This window comes from Nipponia nippon, unplaced genomic scaffold, assembly GCF_047370975.1.
Source record: "Nipponia nippon isolate SJK-2023a ecotype South Korea unplaced genomic scaffold, ASM4737097v1 scaffold_14, whole genome shotgun sequence".
Taxonomy (NCBI): Eukaryota; Metazoa; Chordata; class Aves; order Pelecaniformes; family Threskiornithidae; genus Nipponia; species Nipponia nippon.
In genome coordinates, this window is record NW_028262330.1 from 13244951 (window position 1) to 13270461 (window position 25511).

General features: G+C 47.3%; 1 protein-coding gene across 1 annotated transcript in view; it reads right to left on the reverse strand.

Moving 5' to 3' along the window:
- DNAH9 (dynein axonemal heavy chain 9) overlaps positions 1 to 25511 on the reverse strand; it is a 174845-nt gene that overhangs the window by 130825 nt on the left and 18509 nt on the right. Inside the window, exons 15-21 of the mRNA XM_087751325.1 lie at positions 24887 to 25034; positions 23101 to 23275; positions 18093 to 18266; positions 17121 to 17328; positions 12507 to 12672; positions 11097 to 11199; positions 9375 to 9614 (exon numbers count right to left, since the gene is read on the reverse strand). Of these exons, the coding sequence (XP_087607451.1) occupies positions 9375 to 9614; positions 11097 to 11199; positions 12507 to 12672; positions 17121 to 17328; positions 18093 to 18266; positions 23101 to 23275; positions 24887 to 25034 (1214 nt within the window). The remainder of the gene's footprint in view (positions 1 to 9374; positions 9615 to 11096; positions 11200 to 12506; positions 12673 to 17120; positions 17329 to 18092; positions 18267 to 23100; positions 23276 to 24886; positions 25035 to 25511) is intronic.

Here is a 25511-nt window from a genome sequence, read left to right on the forward strand (position 1 = left end):
TTATTACAGCAACCTGCAACTGAACTTCTGAATAAGCCCCTACTCAACAGCTCGTGGAGAATGTGCCCTTTGTTACTCTCAGTCTCCCAAAGCAGTTTATATTCGTTATACTCATTTTGGTACCCCGAACAGCATCTCCAACGCAGCCTGGCTGGGCTGGTGGTCCTGATCTCAGCAGCAAAGAGCGTGCAGAGCCAGGCACCAGCCCGGACGTGTGGCTTTTTGCATTCCCACACCACACCATGGGTGCTTTGTCAAGAAGAAAAAATAGTTTGGAAATTTTAGTGATGATGATTTTTTTTTAATCAATTAATTTTAATTAGGTGCATTCTGCCTGCAGGAAATATTAGTTGCTGTCTGCTTATCACAGTATGTTTACCATGAACAATTTTAAAATGCATAAAAGAATTCTATTTCAAAGAGGTGTCGCCTATAACTAAGCCTATTAACAGCGCAGAGGGTTTTCAATGGCATGAATTAAATAGACAGCTTTTATTCCTAAGATCTAATTATTTATACACAAAATATAAAATGTATTAAAAGCAATGTAAAGCAGTCCCTCTCAGCTCACTGGCCCATGGCTCAAATCATTTGGGTTTCACGTTTGTCATTACAGCTGCCAAACTGTTATTTTATTTATTTCAGAAAAAAAAAAAAAAAAACTAGTGAGAAGAACTGACAACTCAAAGAGAGAAAGGTGAAACCCATCAAGTCCTAAACTGATTTAAAAAAAAAAATTAAAAAAAAAAAATATCAGTCACTCTAAAGACACCCCGAGCCACAAAAGTTGTCGCGTTCTTGATGCAAGCCCATGTAAGGCTACCTCAGAGGAAAGAGAATCCACATTTCACAAATCTGTAATCAGTTTATTAACTTAACAGCTGAACATCTCCCTTTTTCTCACTTTGCAAACCCAACCCCCTCCTCGCTCCTCTCAGCAGAGCTACCAGGCTCTTCCATGAACACAACCAGTTGCATCCCCAAAGAGCGATGGGGATGCTCCATGTGTGAGATTGAGCTTCCAGGAGATGCCATAGTGTCTACAGCTGGGACGCATGAAGGATGCATAATCGTGGATCACTGCATCAGTGATGGATGTGGTGCCAGCATGAAAAAAAAACAAAAAAAACAAACAAAAACAAACTCAAAAAATGGATAGTCCTTTGCCCTTTGTCATATCAATGCAACTTTTATCCGTCTGGCTGTTGAGTGCTCAGGTTGTATTTCAGCCAAACCTTTCAGCTTCTCCTCCTTGCCAGAAAGGCCAGAAGCTGGTTAGGAAGTCCTCTGCACCACACCGAGGCTTCTCTAGGCAACAATATCAAATATCATGGCATTGACGATAAAATAGCGACGCACCAGAAGAGGCCTTTGCTGAGAGGAGCGGCTGTGCCCATCGGGGTGCAAAGGGATCGCCACCACCCCACCGGTGGAGTGTGGAGCCAGGCTGCGGGGGGACCACCACCCTCTGGCCGAGACTCATCAGATCGGGATTTATTACCAGGTAATTCTGAGTGACAGGCTCCTCAGCAGCTTAATAATCACCCCAGGAGATGATGCATATTTGGCACGGAAATGGGGAATATGCTAATCATCCCAGCAAGACTTGTCTGCTGTGTTGTCGTCACACATCAACATGCCAGCGGAGACGGGCTGTCACGGCTCTGACAAGGCAGGACCTGACCTCAGCCAGTTGCTTGTTTTTTTCCCATGATCGCCACGAAAAGGAGGAGAGTGAAGAGCACCCATGACCCCGTCCACCTGCCACGGAGGGTGTCCCCTCCCAGCAGGACTTCATGTGCTCTGCACCCACCACAGCTGTGCTGAGGGAAGTCCAGGAGATATTTCTGTTGCCCATCAGAGCTCTGCCATTAGTGGCAAGTATTGGTCAGCTCGCACTTCACAGTGTCAGCACATCTGGGCAGTTAGCAGCCCTGGCCTGGGGCAGAACAATTCCCACCATGGCCCCATAGAGTCATAGAATTGTCAAGGTTGGAAAAGACCCTTAAGATCATTGAGTCCAAACGTTAACCTATCACTGCCCAGTCCATCTATACCATGTCCTCGAGCACCACATCTATCCGTTCTTTAAATACCTGTAGGGATGGAGACTCAACCACTTCCCTGGGCAGCCTGTGCCAGTGCCTGACAGCCCTTTCGGGGAAGAAGTTTTTCCTAATATCCAAACTAAACCTGCCCTGGCGCAGCTTGAGACCGTTTCCTCTTGTCCTATCACTTGTTACTAGGGAGAAGAGACTGACCCATTAATGAGTCCTAGCCCACAGCATTACCTCAAATACTGTGTCATCACTATCCTCTGGCCAGGAATGGTCTCCAAAAACCATCTAGCACAGCCACACACTCCAGACAGCTCTCTTGAGTTGTATCCCCCCTGCACAACCATTGGTTCCCCCCAAAACCTCAGAAGTCTTCCATGCAAGACCAGCTTCCAGGCAATACCATTTGCTTCATCTTTAAGTTCAGGTACTTTAGATTTAATTTGAAGCCACTACAAATAAAAAGATCACTCATTTTTCTACAGTGAGATGGCCAGCTCTGGTACTGCCCACAGTACCAAAAAGTCCTACACCACACAGCTAAACGATTTTTGGTAACAGACCAGCTCTTCAAAGAAAATATTCAAAGTCAAATGGTCAGATGGTCCAGTGTAGAGAGACATTTAAATTTTTCTTTCTCTTTGCACCATAACATGCTCTCAGTGACATGCATGGAGGAGATGCATGCTTGGAAATATATATTGCATATATATATATATATATATATATATATATATATAAAATAATATATTGTTGCATATATATATTATAATAATATATATATTGCATGGAAATATATTGCATATAGATAGCCACTAGAAATAGAAGAGGCCTCTGCACATACAGGACAATCATGGAGAGTCAAAGACTTTGCATACTGCTACCTATAACACAATAAAACCTACATGCAGAGGGAAGCTGAATGTTTGGGTTTAAAAAAATAAATAAATAAAATAAAAAGCATGAGAAACATTCGTGCCATTCTGGCAAAACCTGCAAAACTATAACACGTGTCCAGAAATCAGGGTCCAAAGCAATGTAACATGAATTCTGGACACTAGGCTTGCTAAGGTGATAATTATTTCCACTTTTTAAGCTTCGCATCCTGCATGGCTCTGTGCCTGCTGGCTGGCTGGCGTCCTGCTGGTGCTGCTAGGGGCAAACCAGAGAGCGGAGTGAAGCACCGGGACACACTGCACAGCTTCCCCTGCCCGCCGGGCTGGGAGGGAAAGCACACGGTGAACGGGAAGAGAGAGCTAACACGCTCCCACAGACGGGGTGATCAGAAAGTGACAGAACAGAAAGTCTCCCAGGCATAAAAAGGTAAGAAAAATAAATTACTTTTTCTCTTTGCAGTCTAAATAACATTTAAAATAATAATAACTTGTGCAGCATAGTGGCCTCTTTCCAGCCGTCCTGCACTGTTGGTGTAAGCACCCTGCTCACCTCTTTCCTGATGTTACTCTTGGGGCTTCTGGGGCAGCCTCAGCACTTTGAGCACAGCGATGACATGAAAAGAGTGTCAAATACAGCATTACTATCAACAGCTCTTAGGCCACAAACCCAGAGTCCTGTTTAAAGATATTGTACCAATTTCAAAATATGCTAATCAGGGTGGATTGACGAGAGGCTCCAGCCACCCCATTGGCACCACGTGCTGCTGTGGCTGCTGCGTGTGATGGAGCAGCCCATAACCAGCCGCTGTTAGGAAGAGAAATAGCAGAGAGGGGAAGACAGAAGGAGGGGGAAACTCTGAAACCAGACTGGCTCAGGTAAGCAGATCCCCACCGAGCCCAAGGCTAAGTCATGCCAAACAACTGTGCCAGACCAAGGAACAAAACAAAGCTGCTGCCGACCCTGCACCAGTCTTGCAGCCACTGCTGTCCCCCGTCTCCAGCCACACACCAGCAGGCAATGCACAAGGTGCATTTTGGCATTTGCATGTGTGAAGTTCGCAGGGTTCTTTAGCAAGTTCAACCACAGGTAAATATGAAAATCCCTCCCTGTGCAAAGGAGCGTGACGTCTACCTGCCGCTAATGCTTGCGTGGAGGCAAAGCTCAGCTGGAGCGAGGCACACCGGAGCCACTGCTATCATCTTGCTGTCTGGAAGAGAGAGAGGCTGTTCCTCCTCAACTGCTGCAGATCTTAATGTGACATGCTGCTTGAAAATCTTGTTAGAAATGGGAATAAAAAGCAAAATACAACCCTGCTGAGTCTATGATTATTATTTCACAGAAATGACAGATATAATTTAGAGCATAATACCATGGTAACCCTTTCAGATGGAAAGAAAGACAGCAACAGGGCTTTCTCCAGTGTGAGCCAGCAGGGAATATATTTTTAAAAAGCATAATCTACAACTCTGTCACCGCAGAGACCTGTCTTCTTTAATCAAGGGTAAATTGCCTGGAGCGTACCAATCAATTTAACTCTGCAGTGCATGGTGGGACCCAGAGACATGAAAAGGTGCCATAGAAATGCAAGGCAAAGTAGTGTCAGACTTTAACCACAGACAGGACCCGCTACAGAGGGAAAGTAACAGATAACGCCTTCCGATGAGCCCAAAGGGTTATAAAGGACTCAAGGGTGACCTTGCCCCTGCAAGAGTAACATCAGTAACAGTAAGGTTCCAAGGACAAGGAACCATGGCTGCCATTCCTGCAGATCTTGCCTAATCCTGCTCCATCCCTTTCTTGCCCATCATCCTCCACTGTGGTTTCCAGCCTCTCCTCACCCTGCTAGATATGACAGCAAATTTAAGCTGTTTATTACAGATAGGTTTTACAGTACTTGCTGAGTCTTCTGTAATCGTTCAAAACCAGTCCCTGAGACCAGGGGGTTGAAGATGATCATGGATTTTGAGGCTCCTTGTTATTCTTTTTTCAAAATCAGAAAGGAGCATCCTTCAATCCAGACCCTAGTGGGTTTCCAGATCAGCAGTGACCTGAATGTGTTTGTGTGTTCATCAGAGAAACCATGCCTGGTGCTGGCTTCCTTCTCCCCTTGGTTCCCCTTCTTCACCCACAGCCCTTCTCCCAGTCCCTACATCCCTGGAGACTCGTGTTCCCCTTTGGGGAGCCAGCCCCTCCATGGTGGGCATAAACATATTACTCTGGTGCCACACAGGAGAGAGAGCTTATTTCTATGTGAGGGCCTGAACCAAAGTTTCACCCTATGGCTCTTGGCCAGCTGATGCCAGAGAAGCAATGGCACCACTGAGAAAAATGCTGAGGCATTTAGGGTTGTCCTGCTGAAGGTGAAGTCCAGAGACAAAAATCAAGTGAGAAGAGTGGATAAAATCATCGTTGTGTAGGAATACATGGGCTTTCCCATGACCTTCCCAAGTCAACACAACTAGCCAGTTCATCTCAGGGGACACCTACTCTACAGCTAAGGAAGCCTCAAAAGCAACACAGCTCAAGCAGTTCAGACAAGACACCCACACAGGGCAGGCAGGTGCAACACAGGAAGACACCTGTGTCCTTGAACAGCTGCTGGAGCCCAGGTGGGATGTCCCACCATGTTTCAAAAAGCCCTAGACCCCCACACTTGGGCAACAGAGTGAAACCACACCTGTGTCACTGGCAGGGGGAGCCAGACAGCCTTCTGCCCTCCCCAGCCTTCGATGAAGCTAGATATCCTCACACACCTGAATCTGAGCATCTTAATCTGGAGCCAAATCTCACCTTAGACCTGCAAAGTGGCGGTGTCTGACAACAGGACAGTCACCTCAGGCTCTTTTCACCTCCCGTCAACACGGTGCTTCAGAAACACAGTTCCTCTGAGCTCTTCTCTGTTTTTCCGTGAAGATGAGCTGAACTCGAACTACACATAGAAATGCTTGTTTTTCTCTGCTGAGGGAGAGGGCATGACTAGCTAGGCAAAAAGCAATCCCAGATGCTCAGATCTCCAGAGATGATCATTCCAATTAGTCAGGACAAACATGAACAATGCTTGACAAAGTCAGCCCACTGCTGCCAGTCGAGCCTTCAGTCCCTGGGTTTATAGGTTGCTCTTTTCCCCTTTGGTGTCACCAATACCTCCAATACCTTTATTTGTCTAGACAAATCTCTCCGGCATTTTGCTGTCATTTGGATTGAACACCATCTGGAGTCACCTTCAGCTGAACCCTCACACTGAGGAACACAGACATCAGCCTGATCAGCTCAGGCCAGGTGGCAATGGGTATTGGGTGCAGAAGGACAAACAGGAAAGCAATAAGTTCCTGTATGTCTCTGCTGGAAGGAATTACTGCTGACTCGCTTTGGGGCAGTCTTCCTTGTTCTGCGCAACACTGACATGCATACCAGGTCCAAATTCATTCATTCTTCATTAGCTGAAGCAATTAAGATACAGGTTCTTGGAGTGTTTTGTAATGAGACAATTAGCACAGGACTCCTCGTCATAAGAGCTGTCGGGAAGTTTTGACAACGGGAATCAAGCTGGGCTTGTAAGGCCCTACTTAAATGTTTAGGTACAGTATTAATATGTAAGATGGTACGATAATGCCAGAGCCACTGGACAGATTGCAAATGGAGCCATTGTTAACGATCTGTGCAGAGCCAGCAGTATCACAGTACAGAGGCAGCAAGTCCAGGGTTGACTCCCCCACAGCTGCAATTTGCATACAGTTTGTGCCTTTAACAGTTATCATCGGCTGCTTGTATAATTACAGAATAGCTGGTAAAACAGCAATCCCCAAATTCCTTTTATATATGCAGCTATTATGCACTCAGTGTTTGACTCTTTGTCTGGGATTAAAAGGAATTTGAAAAAGGCATTATGCACCGACCTACAAGCCTTACATCCACCAGTTCTCCATCTTCCCACAGGCCCTGGCAACTCAGATGGCCTTGCTTTTTTGGAGGGTTTTTTTTGTTTGGTTTGTTTTGTTTACGTCTTTTTTTTTTTTTCTTCTTTCTTTGTCCCAGATGCCATCACATCAAGCATCATAAAAGAACATGGACCAGCTGGATGGACTGCAAGGTGGGTGGAGAACCAGCTGGACCATGAGGCTCAAAGTTCTAACTGGAGGCCAACTGCCTACCAGCAGTGTTCCTCAGAGGTTGGTACCAGGGCAGTATTATTTAATGCCTTCCTCCATGACGCGGGCAGTGCACTCTCAGCAGGTCTGCAGATGATGCTGACCAAGCAGTGAGGTTATTACACCAAAGGGAGGGACAAACTGGAGAAAGGCTGTGCAATGCTCAATCCACTTTTGGGTCCCCCAGTACAAGAAAGACATTGACATACAGGAGCAAGTTCAATGGAGGCCACTAAGACTGTAAAATGATGGAGCACAGGACATGCAAGGAAATACTGAGAGAAATGGGTTTGTTCAGCCCAGGGAAAAGGTGAAGAGGAATCTTACTGCTGTCTACAATTACCTAATGGGGAGTTACAGAGAAGACAGACAAATTTTTTTTGGAGGTGCATAGCAAAAGGACAAGAGGCAACAAACACAAATTGCAGCAAGGGAAATTCCAATTGAAATAAAAATATATAAACTTCACCACAGAGTGGATTTAACAGTGCAACAAGTGCCAGGGAGGCTATGGGAACTCCAGCCTTGGAAACATTCAAAACTTGTCTGATCAGCCTGACCTAACTTTGAAGTTGGCCCTGCTTGAGCAGGGGGTTGAACAAGAGAGCTCAAGCTAAATTATGAATCTATGAAGATGTATTGAATGCAACACATGGAAATGCATTCCCAGAGTCCAGAGCTTCATTCACACTCAATTTCAGGAAAAAAATTGTGTTCCAGCAGAGCTAAACAGGAAATCAGAAGATCTCAAAAACCCAAGAATATTTAAAGTAAAGAATAATCAAGAACGAATAGCAAAAGGTCAGGAAGGATTTCCAGAAAAATTGAACCACAATTTAAATAAACATTATGAGCCCAAGGAGCCAGACTCCCCCACTCCTGCAGTCATGTGATAAACGAGAAGCCATCTCAGCTCCTGTCACTGCTCCTACCCTCTGGCCCAGCATCTAGATCTAGCAGGACATTTTCTAATATCCCAGAACCTTAGCACCTTTCAAGCAGACTACAGTTAAAATTAAAGCTTCCCATTGAAATGCTTCTTTTCTCTCTCTCTGCCTTTCAAAGTACAGATTAACTAGAAGCCAGGATTTAACATGACCCACATCTAGCGTCAAAGGCTGCTGATGTTTAGCTAGGCACAAGTGACAGGTCTGATTCCTTCTTGACACAATGGCGTTATTAACTTTTTCAAGGTCCTGTTCTTGGATTTGCCATTGCCTGTCATTACTTCAACTTCTGTCTGATGGACCAGATCACAAGGCACTGAACTTTCAATACCTACTTTGTAAAACAGATGTTAATAAGGACAGCAACAAATTACAAATTGAGGTTTTACAACAGGTTATGGTATTTCAAACCTCTTGATTTGGCTGCTGAGAACTTTCTCAAACTTTATTAATCAGCCTTAAACTCTGAAAGGCTCTTTGAGCAGTAGTATCTACTGCTTCAAAGCATGAGATTTCGGGGGCGGAGGGGGGACGACGACACACACATGACGGGAATCTCCACTGTTGGAAGAAAACATTTCTAAAGCTGAACAACTTCCCCTTGGTACAGAACCGGCTCCAGTGGTAATTCAGTTTCAGCAATTAAGTCAAAGCTGGTTTTGATTTGTTTATCAGCTCTTTAAATGCCATCCTTCATGCACATGCTGAGTACCTGACCATTGAGAAGCTAAGAGGGCGTGCCAGTATAGGCCAACAAACTGTACTGGCTCTAGGCAGACCAGTTGAACTAGTTACCTCTTTCCTATCCTCAGGACCAGTAGCCCAATAGTATCCACCACCTGCTTCAGTGCAATAAAATGATTTCCCTGTGTGGTGGAGCAGTGCCATTAATCCCCACATTTTCTCATGTAGAACTGAGGTTCACTAAGACAAGCCCAGCTCCATCACACTCACCAACAGTCACTTAAGTGCTGAAGTCAGGAGCCCAAAGCTCCCTTCAGTTGGTCCCTTTTACAGCCAGACCATTTCAACGCACCCAAACCTGCACCTCCTTCTGGAGCTACTCTTCCCTCCCCTTGACCACAGGAGGCTGGAAAGTAAATAAGCCATGGGTGATGGCTCTGGAATCCATCTAAAACCAATCAGGAATTAGGGAATGGCCCAAGGTCATACGCTTTACTCAGGGGACACACATGCTGTGTCATTGCTAGGTGGGAGATGGCGTTTGGCTCACCAAGGCTAGATGGGCCAGGGGAACACATGTCCACAGCCTGCCATGGCCTCAGAACAAGTTCCAAATGCCACAGGACAGTAACTGCACTTACTTGGAAGATATTGGAGAAGTCTCTCAGGTTGAAAACGTAGTGGAACTTGATAGCTGTTGGCAGGAAAGTAGCAGCTACTTTCTGATGCAGTCCCAGGGCCAGGGCAATCAGCTGCTGAGCTGATTTTTGCACAGCCCCTGAGAAATTCCCATTTGTCAGGTGCTGCATTAAAATGGTGCTGTAGATCCTGGACAAGGCCTCCTGACCAGGGATGGAGAGAGCGAAGACGCAGAAGTGACGCTGAGGAACAGAAAGGAAGACATGGAACGGTCAGAGATATGGGCAACCACCTCTCAAGCAAAATGCCCTTGAGGACTTGATGTGATTGGATACAGTGCTAAATAATCTCATCTAGGCTGCCTTTCCCACAAAACGCTGGACCAGATGATCTTCTGAGGTCCCTTCCAACCTGGGATGATCTATGATTCTATGACTTCCAGTCCACCTGAACAAGGCTCTTCCAATTTCCCGGCAGAGAACAGCTGGCAAGTGACATCATTCTGCTCACTAAACAAGGGATTTTCAACTGCATTTCACAACTGCTACACTGGAAGTTCAGTCCATTGAAGAGCTGGAGGTCTCTGAAGGTCCCACCGACCTCTGATGAAGCCCAGTCGCTGTTTCTGTTAGGAACAGACCCTGGAAGGTGCCATCTCCCAGAAGACCACTATTAATTTGGAACTTGCAAAGACAGAGATGCCTGTTTCCAGCCATGGCACACTTCTTTTTAACACATCAGAGTCCCCTACTAAAGAAGAGCCAGGGCCTGGGCTGAGTCTTGTCATGAGATTTCTCCACGAGGGAATCAATTTTGCTCTCTGCTATCCAGGCTCCCCAACAGCCGGCAGGTCCCTGCCTGCACTGCTATGAGCGGGACCTGTCCCTGCGGCAGCCACCCCGCCAAGTTACGGCTGCTCTTGCATGGGCACCCGTTTCTCAGGGTATTTCTCCACTACTGCTCACATGCCAAGCTTCTCTGCCTACAGCATGGCAAACACCCGCCACGCAGCTGGGAAGGGCACTGCCCCTCTGGCTGCCATTTGTCCCCCTCGGATGCCAACAGGACCTGCTCAGTGGTTTTAATCTGCAGGCACAGGGAACAGCCTCCGACTATGCTCTGCCACTCCTCATGGCTTGGAGAAAAGGGTAGGTGATCTCAGAACTAATAATAACCAGCTCTGTGACCCAGGTCAGGCCTCACAGCTCCCAAAAATCAAGCCCTGAGGTTTAAGATCTCTTCCCAAATTTATACTTCTGTTACCATCAATACTTGCACTGTTTTGGGGGGATTTTGTTGTTTTTGTTTGTTTGGGTTCCCCCCCTACACCTCCTTTTAATGAGAATACACTGCCACTCCATCAGGAAGTTTTAGAAACTAAAAGGCTTTTATGAACTATGTTCCAGAGGCAAATATGAGCTAAGTGAAGGCAAAATCTGTCTGCATGAACCAGAAGGCTGTCCTGAAAGTAGGTGTTAAGCTGGCTGGCAACTTGTGACTTCTTCCTCCAACTGAGCAGCAGAATGTGAGGAAAAACAAATAAGGGAATAAGGGAGCAAGTCTGCTGCTTCACCATTAGGAATTACAGTCACTCAACAGATTCATGCCATTTCTACTGATAAAATGACAGTGGGATCTGCCAGTGGTTTTCCTCTGGCCTCACGCTTAAATAATCCACCCAAAAATAAAATCAGTGGTGTGCCTGCTCTGGCACAGAGCTTTACCTGCAGACGTGGGTTGATGGTGAAACTCCCCGCAGTTGGGTTCATGCACGACACGTACTGCACATTCGTGATCTCCTTCAGTGACAGCTTGGTCCTGTCGTACCTTTGGGCAAAACAAAAGCAGTGGCACAGTGACCACAGCCTGCGAGCAACAGGGCGCATGTCCACGGGCTGCCAATGTCCAGTTGTCTTCGGTGGGGTCAAATTCTGCATCTCGCCAAGGCAGGGCCCAGGCTTGCCTGCATGCCTGTACATGGCCTGGCACACGAGTCCTGCTCTTGGTGGAAATTTTTCAGCTTCAACAACTGTAGCTAATATTTCTATAAGCTATTAACAAGCGCTGAGCAAAGCCCACAGGTTCTACTGGTCACTGCATGGAAATTGTAGAAAATTGCAGCAGTGCATCTGGTTCAAGCCAGCCTGGGACAGGGGCAAGCAGGCTGCCTGCTGCCAGATACAGCTGCCCACCCACTGCCTGCATAGGAAGGATGGGGAATCTGCCAGCGGAGCCAGGGGTGCAGCCCCAGGAGCAGCCCCAGCAGGATTACTACCAGGGCAAGGGCAGCCCAAGGGTTGCAGCGAGCTTTGCGCATCTCACTCCTCACCATCCCTGGAGCGAGCTGCAGCCCCACTGGGCTGCAAGTGTGCAACACCCTGGTGGGTGCTGCTGAGAGCATGGGCAGAAAGCCTGGACGTGCCTGGGAGGGGACACACAGCACATTGCGTCCCCCTGTCCCTCCAATGCCCCCATGCAAGCAGCAGAGCCCTCTTTCTGCCTGACTGCCCGACATCCACAGCCCAAAATTTCTGCCTCCCCTCCACTGTCTCCATACTTGGGAAGCTTTTGGCCAAGCCCAGGCACGCATGCAGCATGGGGAGAGCTGCAAATATTGCTGTCCCACGCAGTGGTGCTGGCTACAGTGTAAAATGCGCTGATCTCCTCCAAAAACGCGGTCACTGTTTCTCCTTCAAATTACCTCTGCCTAGAAAATGCTTGTTTGCCGCTGCTGCCTGACTGAAAACAATATTAGGTGCTCACAGCAGTTCATCCCAGCTGAGGCCAAATCCATGGCCTTCCTCCGTATCACAGGGCATCAAGGCTGAGCATCATGCTCCCCTTGCAGGCTTTGCACTGGACCACAGTCACAAGCCGCAGCAAGAGCAGAGCAAAGTTCCTCTCGACCAGGATATGAGCAAGTGAGTTTGTTTGCTGGGAACAGGGGAAAACCCAAGGGTGCACAACGCTTGGTTCACCCAGAGCCAGCTCCAGCCCAGCCCAGGTGGATGCGATGGCAGACACGGGATGGGAAGGGGAGTTGCGCTTTGACCTCCTCTCAAACCCCATCCCCAACACTGGAGCTGAAAAAAAAAAAAAACGTCTCGGACGACCAAGCCCGAGCAGCTTCCTACCAGTGGCCATAGTCCAGGTGTTGCCTGATCAGCGTATGGGGCTGCACTGTGCCATAAGCATCCACTTCAGGCATGTTCAGATCATCGATGAAGTAGATAAGCTTCTTGGTGCCTGGAGGGCCATAATTTCTGCCAGCCTTTTTATCCAGAGGCTTCTCAAGCACACCTGTATGGAGGCAGAAGTGCAAAGCTAAGCTACCGCAGGGGTCATTGCTGCAAAATAAAAATGTTTTCTCAACCCAGCTCGATGCCGTGCTGTGTGTAGCTACAGCTGCCCCAGGAGGAGCTGAGCTATGCACAGGACAGGCAGGGCTCATCTCGCAGCACAGGGTGAAGCCCCTGGCCCCCTCCAGCTGGCATCTGGGCTGTTTGTTGCTTTTTGGGGAGGAAGAGTTGACCTTGGCACAAGATGCTGCTCACCAGCAAGATGGTGGCTGTCCCCGAGCTGCGGCTATAGAGCAGCAGGGAGCCCTGCACAGGGCTGGCAGGGACCCTTGGGCAGCTCTTCAGCCTGACTTGACCCAAATCAGAAAGCTCTCAATTCCTCCTTTCAAACAAAATATGGCAAAACTAAGCCTCCTATAAAAACAGGTCTACTTCAGACTGAACAAAAGATTTCATGCAAGATAAAGCCTTTTGAATCCCTTCTGCGTAATTTTTTAGATTAAATCTTGCTTGCTGGCATTATTCTGATCCATACAACAGAGCAGCAAATATCCTCTGCCTCCTGCCCCAGCTGTACAGAGACCGCGCTGTTAACACGGGCAGTAGTGGCTGAGCACTGGGAAGGAAATAGGAGATGCTATAGGCACAGAAACCCATGAGCAAAGCTGATTTTGTGAGTGTAGATGCATTTTTTTACTCCTGTTAGACAGAAGTAATAAATGATTTTGGGGCCAAATTCCTGGATGTCTTCAGGACAAACAAAATAATATTTTTCATTTAGATGCACCAAATACCCACGAGTTCCCTGATCCGGTCCCCAGCATTACCCAAACCTCCAGATAATGTGACAAGACTCATTTCCAACACAAGCTGCCAAATTACCACCTAGTTTTAAGTAGGGTCATGCACGAGCAAGGGAAAGCACAGAGAGAAAAGTTTCTCATTTCAAAGCTTTGGAAGATTTTAATTTGTTTTAGCAGAAGGCTGAGGTTATGCGCTGGTCTAGATTATAAAATATGGGGAATATTTATAACGCTGGGGTGATATTTAATAAAAATCACCCCACATTCCTGAACATAATGCTTTATAGGTTATTGATCCCTTTGATTGCAGGTCAAGCAACCTTTACTGAGTCAGTAAGTGGAAAAGCAAACAGAAGCAGCTCTCCTCTGCCCAGACCCTGGGATGGGGTCTCTGCCATGTCCTTACTTGGAGAGCATCCTCGGCCTCAGGGGCTCACTGCTCTCCCGAAGATGGAGGCAGAATTTGTTTCATTTACACCATTTTGGGTTGTCAACAGACCTATAAGGTGCTGTATAGCAGCATGGTAAGTAGCAATTCCTTGTAATTAGGGAAGACTGGCAAATGCAAATGGGACTGGGAACTTTTCTAAAAATCTCCTTGTGAAAACGTACACTTAAGCCATTCATTATCATGTGCAAAAGTTATTAAGGAAGATTTATATTCTGTTTTTTTCAGACCACAAATCTTTTAAAACACCATTTTTTTACTGCTTCGGTGAATTGCAGACAGCTTGTCTTTCCTACTACTCAAAATTCAGCTGATTTCTTGTCATAGACAGTTGCTGCACAAAGGAATGAATTGTGCTAAGAAAAATGACGAATCTTTCCTCAGTGGAGTCTCTCTCCCCCTTCAATAAAACCACAATATTTGAAATTTCTGGTAGCAAGTTAAATTAAGTGTTTCAAATAAGCACTTAATTTAAATTTAATTAGTCCTTAATTAACATATAAAATCAGCCCTTTTTCAGGTTAAACAAGTATGCAGGAGATTCATCACACTGAAATGCAATTACTGGGGATCAAGTGACATGTTTGTGAAAGTTGCATTTTAATTCAAAGCCGTATCTCACAATAATAATAAAGGGTCCATGTCTCTGCCTCTGAGATCCTGACATATTTAAATTAGCACCTGAAAGAAACAGTCACTGCAAACGAGACTTAGCAAGTGCGGCTCCTCTTGCCTGCTGGCTGTTGATCAAGGAGGGGTGGAAAAACCCAAAACCAAAAAAACAACATTTATTGCAATTTTCTCAAGGCAGATATGGAGTGGAAAGGCACTGAATGACAGGAGCAGGGCAGGAACGTGTGGAAGCCAGGACTACATCTGAAGAAGGAGAAAGGAGGAGCAGAGGTCCAAGAGGGCACAAAGCAGAGAGAGCAGCAGACCAGAGGTCCAGGGCAATGGGCTGAGAGAGCAAAAATTGCCACAGAGGGTGGCAGTCAGTCACAATACACCGAAGCAAACCCCCAAACTGGCCCCAGGCTTGAGCAGAGAGGGTGTCTGGCTCCTTTTAATGCCTATGCACATGGCACTTCTGTAAGCCACAGGGCTTGCAAGGATGGTTTGAACTACATAGCTGTTCTTCCCCAAAAGGGGCTCTGCACCTTATAAATCTCTGCACCAACAGGCACCTTGGCTAAGAAATTACTGGCTTTCAGGTTTTTAAGTAAAAAAAAAAAAAAAACCAAAAACCAAACAACATTCCAAAACTGCTTTGTATCCATGTTTTACAAATTTAAAGAGGTGCCTGCTGGGGAAAAAAAAGCAGCCAACTGACAAACTACACAAAAAGGGACAAATTAACTCTAAAAAATGAGCAGTAGGGAACCAGGCCAAGCAATATAAATCATGCTTCTCAATGCAAATCTCACAGCCACATCTTTATCCCCACGCAAGATGACTTGCTCCTCTCTGCAGAGGGAGAAAGTCGCCGTCTCAGCCCATAGCTCATGGCCAGAGTAAATAGGGACGCGCTGCCAGGTCTGCCTGTATAAATCTCAACACCTGCACACACTCACCCCATCCAGATGGAGACAAATGAGTGTGCATTCCCTCACCCAGGCAGCTGGGCGGACAGACAGACAGCTCAGCCCATTTACCAGCTCAAGGGCATTTCAGGGAGACCCCACACAGGGAGAAAAGGAAAAGAGGCACCTGGGAGGCGAAAAGGGAGGCTCTAACCATCACACCACTCAGGGCTCAAAGACTGGCCAAAAGGTGAGATTTTACCCATTTTTTTACTTGAAGGACATGTAACCCAAATAATTTGCATTCACACTGTGGGCAGAGGCATGGGCACCATCCCGTGTGGCTGGTCAGCACATGCAGGAGAGGCTGGGAGGGTGGGCACCAGGAGGCCCAGAAACTCTGCAAATCTGCCCCAGAAAGCTCTGACGTTGGCCCCACGACACAGCCCCTGTTTACACAGCACGGGCTGAGCCTGTGCTGTCACCTCTCTGCAAGCAGTTCAGTCTCAGAGGGCAATTTTAAGCTCTGACATCTCTCTTAAAATGTTTGCAGTGTTGGGAGCCCGGCAGGGCATGGATGAAGTCCCAGATGCTTATTGCCTTCAGCATCGATCCGGGCTGTGAGCATGTCCCCACCCAGCACTGGCTGGCCAGGAAAAACCCGGATGGTGAAGGTTAAATCCTTGGTCTCACTGATGCTTCACGGATGGTTGTCCTGTATTGGACTGGGGGAGCAGAAGCATTTCAGGCCCTTTGGGTCAAACCAAGCTATATAAAGGAAACATTTTGCTTTACGACCACCCACAGCTGTTATTCAACTCAAAACAAATCAGGTTGTTTCATTCCTGGTTAATAAATACATGTAAAAAAATTATTCTCTGTCTCCTTACGTCAACTCAAAGTGACAACATCATTCCAAAATGAGCAACTTTTCAAGGATTCCCTCCTTTTTCTTTGTTTCTGAAGAGCCTCATCTTGGTCCGAAACTTCATTTTTCACTGATGTGCCAAAATCCTCATCAGCAATATTCTTACGGGCTTCCCCAGAGCCAGCAATTCCCTGGGGCTCTGAGGCCCCCAAGGTCAGCAAGCCCTGTGCCCCCTGGGGAGGTGGGGGTGCGGGATCAGCTCCACGGGAGCACGTCAGGCTGCGGCAGGATGTGGAGGACAGCACCAGGAACAGGCACCCCTGGCTCACAGCCTGCACATATCCATTAGCACCAACCTCACTGCTAATTGGGATGCAATTCCCATCATTGCATCCTGAAGACAGTTTGGATCCTAGCCAAGAAACCCATCCTATTCAGCATGGGCTTAAATTCAAGCATATTAGAGACACACCTCAAGTCGAGTATGAGCTGCATGCTGTACAAAAAAGCAGCAGATTTAAGCATGTGCTTTGGCACAGCCCTGAATCAGAGTCATGGTGTTCAGAATTCAAATCCTCATGTTGGAAAATGTCATCTTCCACAAAACCAGGGGTCTACTGACCTGAGAGATTGACAGTGGGATTTAAGAGCCTGCAGGTGTCAATGCATTGCCCACAAACAACACCGGCAGCTCACTCACAGGTCTTCACCTGGGTGTCACAGTGCACATCCCACTCCAAACCTCACCAGATGCCGCAGGAATTCAGTCATCTGCCAGCCAGAAGTCCCATGGCTCAGTTGTTGCCTTACCTTGCAGCATGGCAGAGGTGGTGTAGTAGTTAAAAGGGACCTTCTTCACCACATATGCATCCGTGTCCAGTGAGGAGAGCTTGTCCCCCACCAGCACAGACTTCCCTGTGCCAGCATTGCCCACCAGCATCACCGGGCGCTGGCGCTCCAGGAGCCTGTCCATGAAGTACCGCACACGGACCGTCTCAGCGGTGGGCACCAGGCAAGCCTGAGAGGGGCATAATGAGCAGGTAAGAGTCCCCATCCTTGCCACAACCCCACAGCCATGTTCTGAGGAGAAGTAAAATTGGGAGAGCCAGGAATGAGTGAGGTGACCCCAGTTTCTGGATTGCACTAGGAAAGGAACAATACGCTGCTGCCAGCCATTAAAATCAAACTGTCTGTACAGATTAAACCTTGACAGCCAGATGCTGGGAGCAGCATCTGGATCTCCCCACAAACACACATTTTGCTAAAACAGTAACAATTTTTACAAGTCATCTACTCACTGTGGCACTTTAAAAGGAAAGAAAAGCGTGGCTGGCAAACGCAATTCACTACCTGCAGAAACTCATTTTTTGTCCAAATCATAAAAACATCTCTATTTTCAGCCAGGCACAGGATGACAGCATGGTGTCTCTGGGGCTTTGTCACTACATTGTCTCACATCCTGCAGGCTGCATTCCTTGGCCAAATGTACCCTCCGTCATGCGCCTCCCGTCCTGCACCCTGGGCACAGCAGCTCCTGGGTCACTGGGGTGGCTCTGAGCCTGCCCCCCATGTACATCACTCATATTTGGAAGATGGATGGAGGATGTGTCTTCACAGTCAAAGCACAGTAAAGAAAGACGGATAATTTAGTTGTACCTCATAAAGAATGTCATCCTTATTATGAAGTGCTTGACCTTTAATGAGACTTCATTGAAATGCCCTCATACAGTCACTAAAATGTATGTATTCCTCCCAGACAAAAAGTATGCAAGGTTCACATACCTGTAATGGCATTTCTGGATCAAATTCAAACTGGGGAATAAGTTTAGACCAAGGCTCAAACTTCTTCGTTTCTGGATCGATGTAAAAGTCAAAGACTGTGCCCTGAGAGGGAAACTTGATAGTCTTGAATTCTGCCACCCACCACTTGCTGAACTTCACTCTGTAGTCCACAAGCTTCAAGACAAAAAGTTGAGAAAATATGCTTATCTGGAGAAATTCATTAGTGAGAGAGAATGTTATCAATCCCAGCCCACCAGAGTGGGACTGGTCCTTAAAATATATTCCACACCATAACGATCTTATCCTTTTTCCTATTATTAAGCCTAATTTCTCATTTTCTTCATTTCTTCTCATCACTCCTATTTATTCACCTAAATTATTCATCCTCCATGTTGATCACTCTTGGTATGTCTGAGATTAGATAGATGGATCAATTTGAAAAAGAGAAATACGTGCCTATGACTAAACAGACTGCTTGATTGATTCTTGGTGCCTACTTCTTCCAATAGACAAGGACACAACATCCGTCTACATCTGTGGTCATGGTTAGTCAAAGCATGCATACTAAAGCCTTTCCTCATAAATCACACCACTCTATTAATACTTAGTTGTTGTCTTCTGGCCTCTTTTCAAGCCACAATATTTTGGAGAAGCAGGATTGCAGACACTAGTACATCAAAGCACCAGAGAGAGATCTAGCAGGACTAGGGAAGAGATCGTCCCCCTGTACTCGGCACTGGTGAGGCCGCACCTTGAATCCTGTGTTCAGTTTTGGGCCCCTCACTACAAGAAGGACATCGAGGTGCTGGAGCGTGTCCAGAGAAGGGCAACGAAGCTGGTGAAGGGTCTGGAGCACAAGTCTTATGAGGAGCAGCTGAGGGAGCTGGGGTTGTTTACCCTGGAGAAGAGGAGGCTGAGGGGAGACCTTATCGCTCCCTGCAACTGCCTGAAAGGAGGTTGTAGCGAGGTGGGGGTCGGTCTCTTCTCCCCAGTAACAAGCGACAGGACTAGAGAAAACAGCCTCAAGCTGCACCAGGGGAAGTTTAGGTTGGATATTAGGAAAAATTTCTTCACCGAAAGGGTGAAGTCAGGCACTGGCACAGGCTGCCCAGGGAAGTGGTTGAGTCCCCATCCCTGGAGGGATTTAAAAGACCTGTAGATGTGGTGCTTAGGGACATGGTTTAATGATGGACTTGGCAGTATTAGGCTAACAGTTGGACTTGATGATCTTAAAGGTCTTTTCCAACCTAAATTATTCTGATTCTATGACCGTGCCCCATTGGCTCTGCTGTGTTTCTACACTGCCATATTGCCCTGGAAGCACCTGCTTTCTTGTCTTTCCCCATTATATCTTTCTATGCATGGAGATTTTTGAGCATCTGAATTTTTCCAAGAGCTGGGGTGACAGTTTTGCTTTAGATGCTGGGTCAGGACTTGCAAAATGTGCTTAGTCCCCTCCCCTGCCCCAGGTCTCCTGGATGACATTGGGCCAGTCACTCCACCTGAAGGTCTTCCCATGCAGACAATAGGGATTACAGCCTTCTGCCCTGGGGAGAAGTAGGTGGGGGAAGGAGGGGAGAAGTGTGGTTAAAAAGATATCTGTGAAGTACCGGATGCATAATTTAGCCAGTTTTAACAGCACAGTTTCTTCCTGGAGCATCTGCGGGTCTCTTCTCCCCATAGCCATTCAATGTGCTTTCCCAGGCCAGAAGCCCAGGTGGGACCGCTGACACATTGCCCATAGACTGCTAAGCCTCCATCAGGAAACCTGGGTTTGCAGCTGAACTGAACAGACTGTAAAGTCTCCTGAGCCACCATCCATCAAAAGATCAGAGGATTTGAAAAACACGTTATTAGTATCCACGATTTTGCAGTCTCGTGCTATTCAGAGAGAGAGAATAACTGTAATTCTCCATTCTCCTGTTGGTATAACTCCTCGGCGCCAGCAGCAGAGTAGCCTGCAGCAGAGAGGGACGTGCATCACTGCTAAAAGCTTTCTCACAAGGGTGCCCTTACCCCTGTGCAGGCAAACTGCCTGCAGCTGCATTGTGATGGGCTGCCCGCCCTCCCTAACCGAGCAGTTAAGTGGAGCTGCTCCAGCCCAGCTCTATTGCCAGAACGGTGTCGAACTCCAACTGCTTCCTTAATAAAAACCCCATATGGATTTCCGCTAATTTCAGAGCCTGGAAATGGCAAATCTATCATCTGTTTTTATACAGGGGCCCCGCTCCCCACCAACAAGCGCAGAGTAGCAGGAAGCCTTCCAGACTTTCTCCTGACATTTCGACAGCAAAAGGTCAGGACGAAGGGCACCTTCAATGGAGAGTAATAAACAGATTTTATATTGGATCATTTTTCATCAGGCTTCCCCTCACTCGGACTGCTGTATCCTCGCACTCTCAGCTCTGACATTTACACAGCATCACAAGCAGCAATGCACAGCCCAGCCTCAAAGTCAAACCTCCCAGGGGGATGCTGTGCCTGCGCAGCACAGCTCCTCCTGCAACCGCACAGCAGCCCAGCAAGAGTGTGCTGTGCCAAGGCCACCACTCCCGGGGGAGCCAGGCAGACAGCAGGCAGCAAAGCCTGCGATGCCAGGGACTGACTCTGCTATGGCGCAGGGCATGCAGTGTCCGTCTGTCATGCGACCACACTCCAGCCAACTTGCTCGAGGAGCTATAAGCTCCTATAATTAATTAGACAGCAGCTTGTACTGCTGAAGCAAGGACAAGCAGTGCTTCCCAGGCTTTGTTGTGTTGTTTTTGTTTTAAGTCACCCTGCACTGACAACACTAAGGCTGAGTATTTCCCAGCTGGCACATAGGAAACGGAGGGTTAAGTCCTCCACAAGAGCCAAGAAAGCTGGTCTCGCACAGGTCATTCAATGGCCGCAGGGCATGATGGTGCCAAGTGAGCACCAGGCTGAGCATGGCCTGTGTTCTTTATCACTTCCTGAAACATCTGCTCCTTGGCATGAAGCAAAGTGAAGAGTCCGGCAGATGTTGTTGGTCTAACATTGAGGCACATAGAAAAAGCATGAAGAGACCCCAGTGAGCACTTGAGCAGCCTCCGAGAATGGCAGTGTCTTCACCCAAGCTGGGGAAGGATCTCCAGTGTCAGATCCATGGAGAGACCTCCCACATACTCCAGACAACACACAAGCCCACTAGAGACCAGATATGGATCTCTGAGCCCTGGACAGCAGTGTCCTGTCACTGGACAGACCCACACATCAGGATGACATGATTTAGACCTGGGGACGAGGTATCATTTAGACCAGGAGATGCAACTGCCCGACAGGTTCCCAGCAGAGATTGGGCAGAACCAGAGTGAGCAGCTCCAGCAGATGCCAAATGTACTTCCACTCGCAGGCTTTGCAGCTACTCACATTGTGGCTCCTCACTGTGCCACTTGCTAAAAACCTGGTACTCAAAATCTAGGTCTTCAGGTGCCGCATGTGCTCTTAGACACCTCTACAAGTGCCTCAGGTTTCTCCTGCTTGCCTCTGAAGCAGTCATGTTAAAAATCTCCAGCTTGCACAGCCATCAATCTGGAAACAGCAATGCCAACAGAGGTTGGAAAGTCGTCCTGCAAGCATGGGCATGAAACTATGGAACGGAGCCAGGGGTGGCCCCAATGTCAGCAGCGTTGGCAGCAGGGCTCTGACACACAGCCTGCTGTCTTCATGTCCATTATTACTGTTAACAGTTGGAAGTTGTAAAACAGCAGCAGCTTTTCCAATTACTTGGAAATCAAGAGACAGCCCTGCTGTGCCGAGCTGAGCCATGCAGCCAGGAAACAGGGCAGAACGGGGCACAGGAGCGAAAGGAAATGCCCATTTCTCCTCCCCTATGCACAAGACATAGGGGAGAGACAGAGAAGAGGGAGGTCAGAGGCAGCAGCACAACTCTGCTTCCCCCAGGCACATCTGGAGAAAATCCCTCCCAAGACCCTGTTGTTCACATGCTACAGCTCCCCTCAAAGCAGCTCTGTTTCAGCCCTCTGTGCTTCTCCCATGTTTTAAGGGCCAGGACCTGAAAGGAGGCTGAAAATGTGCAGTATCAAATGCTGACCTTGAGAAAACTGCCTTATAATAATATCATCATGCAAGAGATCACACCCACCTTGTCTAATGCAAGCTGATGGATTCAGAGGCTGACAGCTGCAATTAATCCATAGGATAGATGTACTGTGGGAAGCAGCATGGAGAGTAGTGCCCTGTCTTCCTCTGCCTCTTGGACATGAGCACACTTTGAACATCAGAGACACCACTAGTGAACCACAGCCTGATCAGTCCTCCTGGTCCAAGATGATCTTGGTCTCTAGATGGTGCTCTCCAGCACTACAGTCTTGGGTGTGGACATCCATCCATCAACAGCTTGACCGAGCCCATCTGCTCATGCCAGCAATGAGTATTTCAAAGAGCAGAGCCACTGTCTACTTCCACTTAAGTGGAAACACATAATCCCCAAAGCCTATCCTGCCCTGCTGACCACCCCTCTTTCTTATGTACTTCTATCAGAAATTGAGGAGAGCCAATTCTTGACATCCACCTGTGTTTAATAAAAGTCAGTGGCGACAAGGCACCGGCTGGTTTGTGTTATATAGCCCAACATCTACCTGCGCAGTCAGGTGGCTGAAAGACTGCTCCGCTGATATATTCATCTGATAAGTCACACTTAATTTGATCCCATTATGCACATCCACAGGCCTCTATAACTTAACCTAATGTTTCTTCCCAATGAAATGTGTCTGCATGAGCAAACATCCCTCCACCTTTATCACTTGACCCCTCAGTCATTCTCCTCTAGTGTTACACCCTGGATAATGAGGTCTTTCACAAAAGGAATTGTTGTATTCAGGTTTCTGGTTTATTATCACCTGTATGAGAGCCCCAGGAAAACAGCATTACTGATATAGCGCTATGTTTTGCAAAGTATAAAAAAAAAAAAAAAGGAAAAAACAAAACACCTGCGAACAAGATGCTGAAGTGGCATCTTCCTTCTTACCTGGTCTTGAAACATTGATCCGCCAAAGGCCCAGACAGCAGCAAAGACAAAGTAAAGTTCATAAAGCTCCTTGGGACAGTCGGGAGGTGTGTTCTCCTCCGTCAGGAGGCATTCGAGGAGGTAGCACAACATCTGAACCATACTCTGCTCAGGAATGGGAATAATCTTCTTAAATCTAAGGGATGGAAATTGAAAGCACGGGAAATATAATTGGGTCCAGCAACATAGTCGCTCGCAACCCAGGAAGGCAAGCCTAGAAATGCTTTTTCAGAATATTAGCATTTTACTTGTCAGCAGTACGTGTCTTATTCCCGGGTACAGCAATAAAAAGAACACCCATTCTCTCCCTCGGACCTGCTGGCACCGGCACACATACAAGTAATAACAGTAATCAGAAGTTTCAAGCATTTTAAAACTTTGATCCTCTTGAAAGAAGTAAAATGGAAGACTTGCTAAAGGCAATGATTTCCTGTGAACACGATGAGTTCAAAAGCGGTCAAATAGAGGAGTAATAAAAGAAACCCTTTCATCTTGCCATTTTACATTCATTTAAGCTACACTTACAGAATTCCAAACTAATATTGTAGCAGCACTGAATTCCTCCATAAAGTAATTATAGCTATTTGAAAGGTTGGTTCTACAATTTCTGAATTAAGCAAGCTACCAAAATACTCAGCTCAGGGCTGCCTGCAGCTAATCCCCTGGATTTCACTGTCTGTTCAGCAAATAGAGTGGGAAATCTCCGACGAGCTTTGCTGCCAACAGCTATAACCAGCTTGGTTACCCAGGGAGCAGCTCCCTAGTAAGATGCCTAGCTCCTACTTCCAAAGACCACTGCTTTCACTAATGCAGCCCCTTCTGACACATCCCCATTGTGGCTGACAACTCCCATGCTCAATTGTACACTGATATTTTATTTATTTATATCAAATGAAGGTGCAACTACGGGAAGCAAGCAGAGGACGGGAGAAGCTCCCTTACTCAAGTTTGTTGGGACTCTACTTTGGCCAGTCCTCACCACAGTATGAGTAAGAGAGCTGTCTCCCATGATGATAAGCAAGAACAATATGACTTCTCTGTGGGCACGGCTTTGAAGATAACTCAAGCCAAAGAGCACCAGGGCCCTTCCAAATATCCAAGTTCTTCATGTTCATTGGATTGGTGTCCAACCATGAAACATGCCCAAGCTGGATGCCCACAAAGACTGGCTTAATTTTGTTCAAATGCATCAGGAAAGAAATTCAAGAGAGAATTGCCTGTAGAGCAATCCCGCCCTCTCCCACAAACACCAACTTGCTTCTCATCACCAAGGGGCAGGAAAAGAACCGGGAAGAGGATAAAAGAGGATCTGCTGTCTCGACCTTCCACGCTGCATACTGAAAATTTTCCTTCAGCAATGGTCTGCTCTACTGAAAAATAATTTGCTTAGTGAACTCAGGTCTATCCTGACCCATTAGGAGACTGAAAAGACTTTCTCTTTAGGATCTCCTGGATTTACTTTCCAAGAGATACAGAACTGGTACAAGAAGTACAGGAACAATCAAATCAAAATCCAATGAAAACCAGATATGATCAACAAAGGATGGGCAGGAGTGTCAGCTACCCCACCTCACCCCATTGTTTCTCTGAGCTTAAGCCAATGGTGCTCAGGGCTCTCAGGGGCAAGGAGGAAACCAGCCACCCATGCCACATGCAGCACAATCCCAGCTCAGCACAGCTGGTCTGGAAAGCGGCAAGTGTCCCCCTGCCCTCGCCAGCGGAGATACAATCACTCTTCAGATGGTACCTTGTTCTGAGGGTGTCCAGGCAAATCGGCAGGTACTTATCAAACAAAATGGTCAGGTTGGCTCTTTCAGACTGGATCTCTCGTTTGTCAATCCAGCTGGTCACCGGGGGGTTCCAGCCCAGATCCGATGGGTTGATGTACAGGATCCCTTTAGGCCCAGTGTAAGAGAGAACATATAGTAAGGGCATAGCAGAGACTATTCCTTTCCTGCAGCGGAACTTCTCAGCTACTTTCACACAACTAAAACCCTGTCAAATATGCCTGGGTGGCCCACTGCCTACCCCCTCCTCCTGCCCCACTGCGGAGCAGAAACATTAACACTGAAGAGATTTAACTCAGGAAACCAGGACACCACCATGACCCTCCCCCAAGTTCAGGACATGGTCTTGCCTGAGTCATGTTATTGCTCTGGACCCCATTTCCCCGTGTGTAAACTAGGGGACATCTTCATTCCCTTCTCTTGTATTTCATGCACTTCTCCAGAAGATTAGGAGCTCTTTGGGACAGAGACTGTCCCTCTCCTCATCAAGTCCATACAGGGCTTTGCACAACAGGAGCACTCTCAGCAATGCTGAAGCCATGGTCACCCATCAACAGTCAGAGACCTCTGGGTAAATCTCCAAGA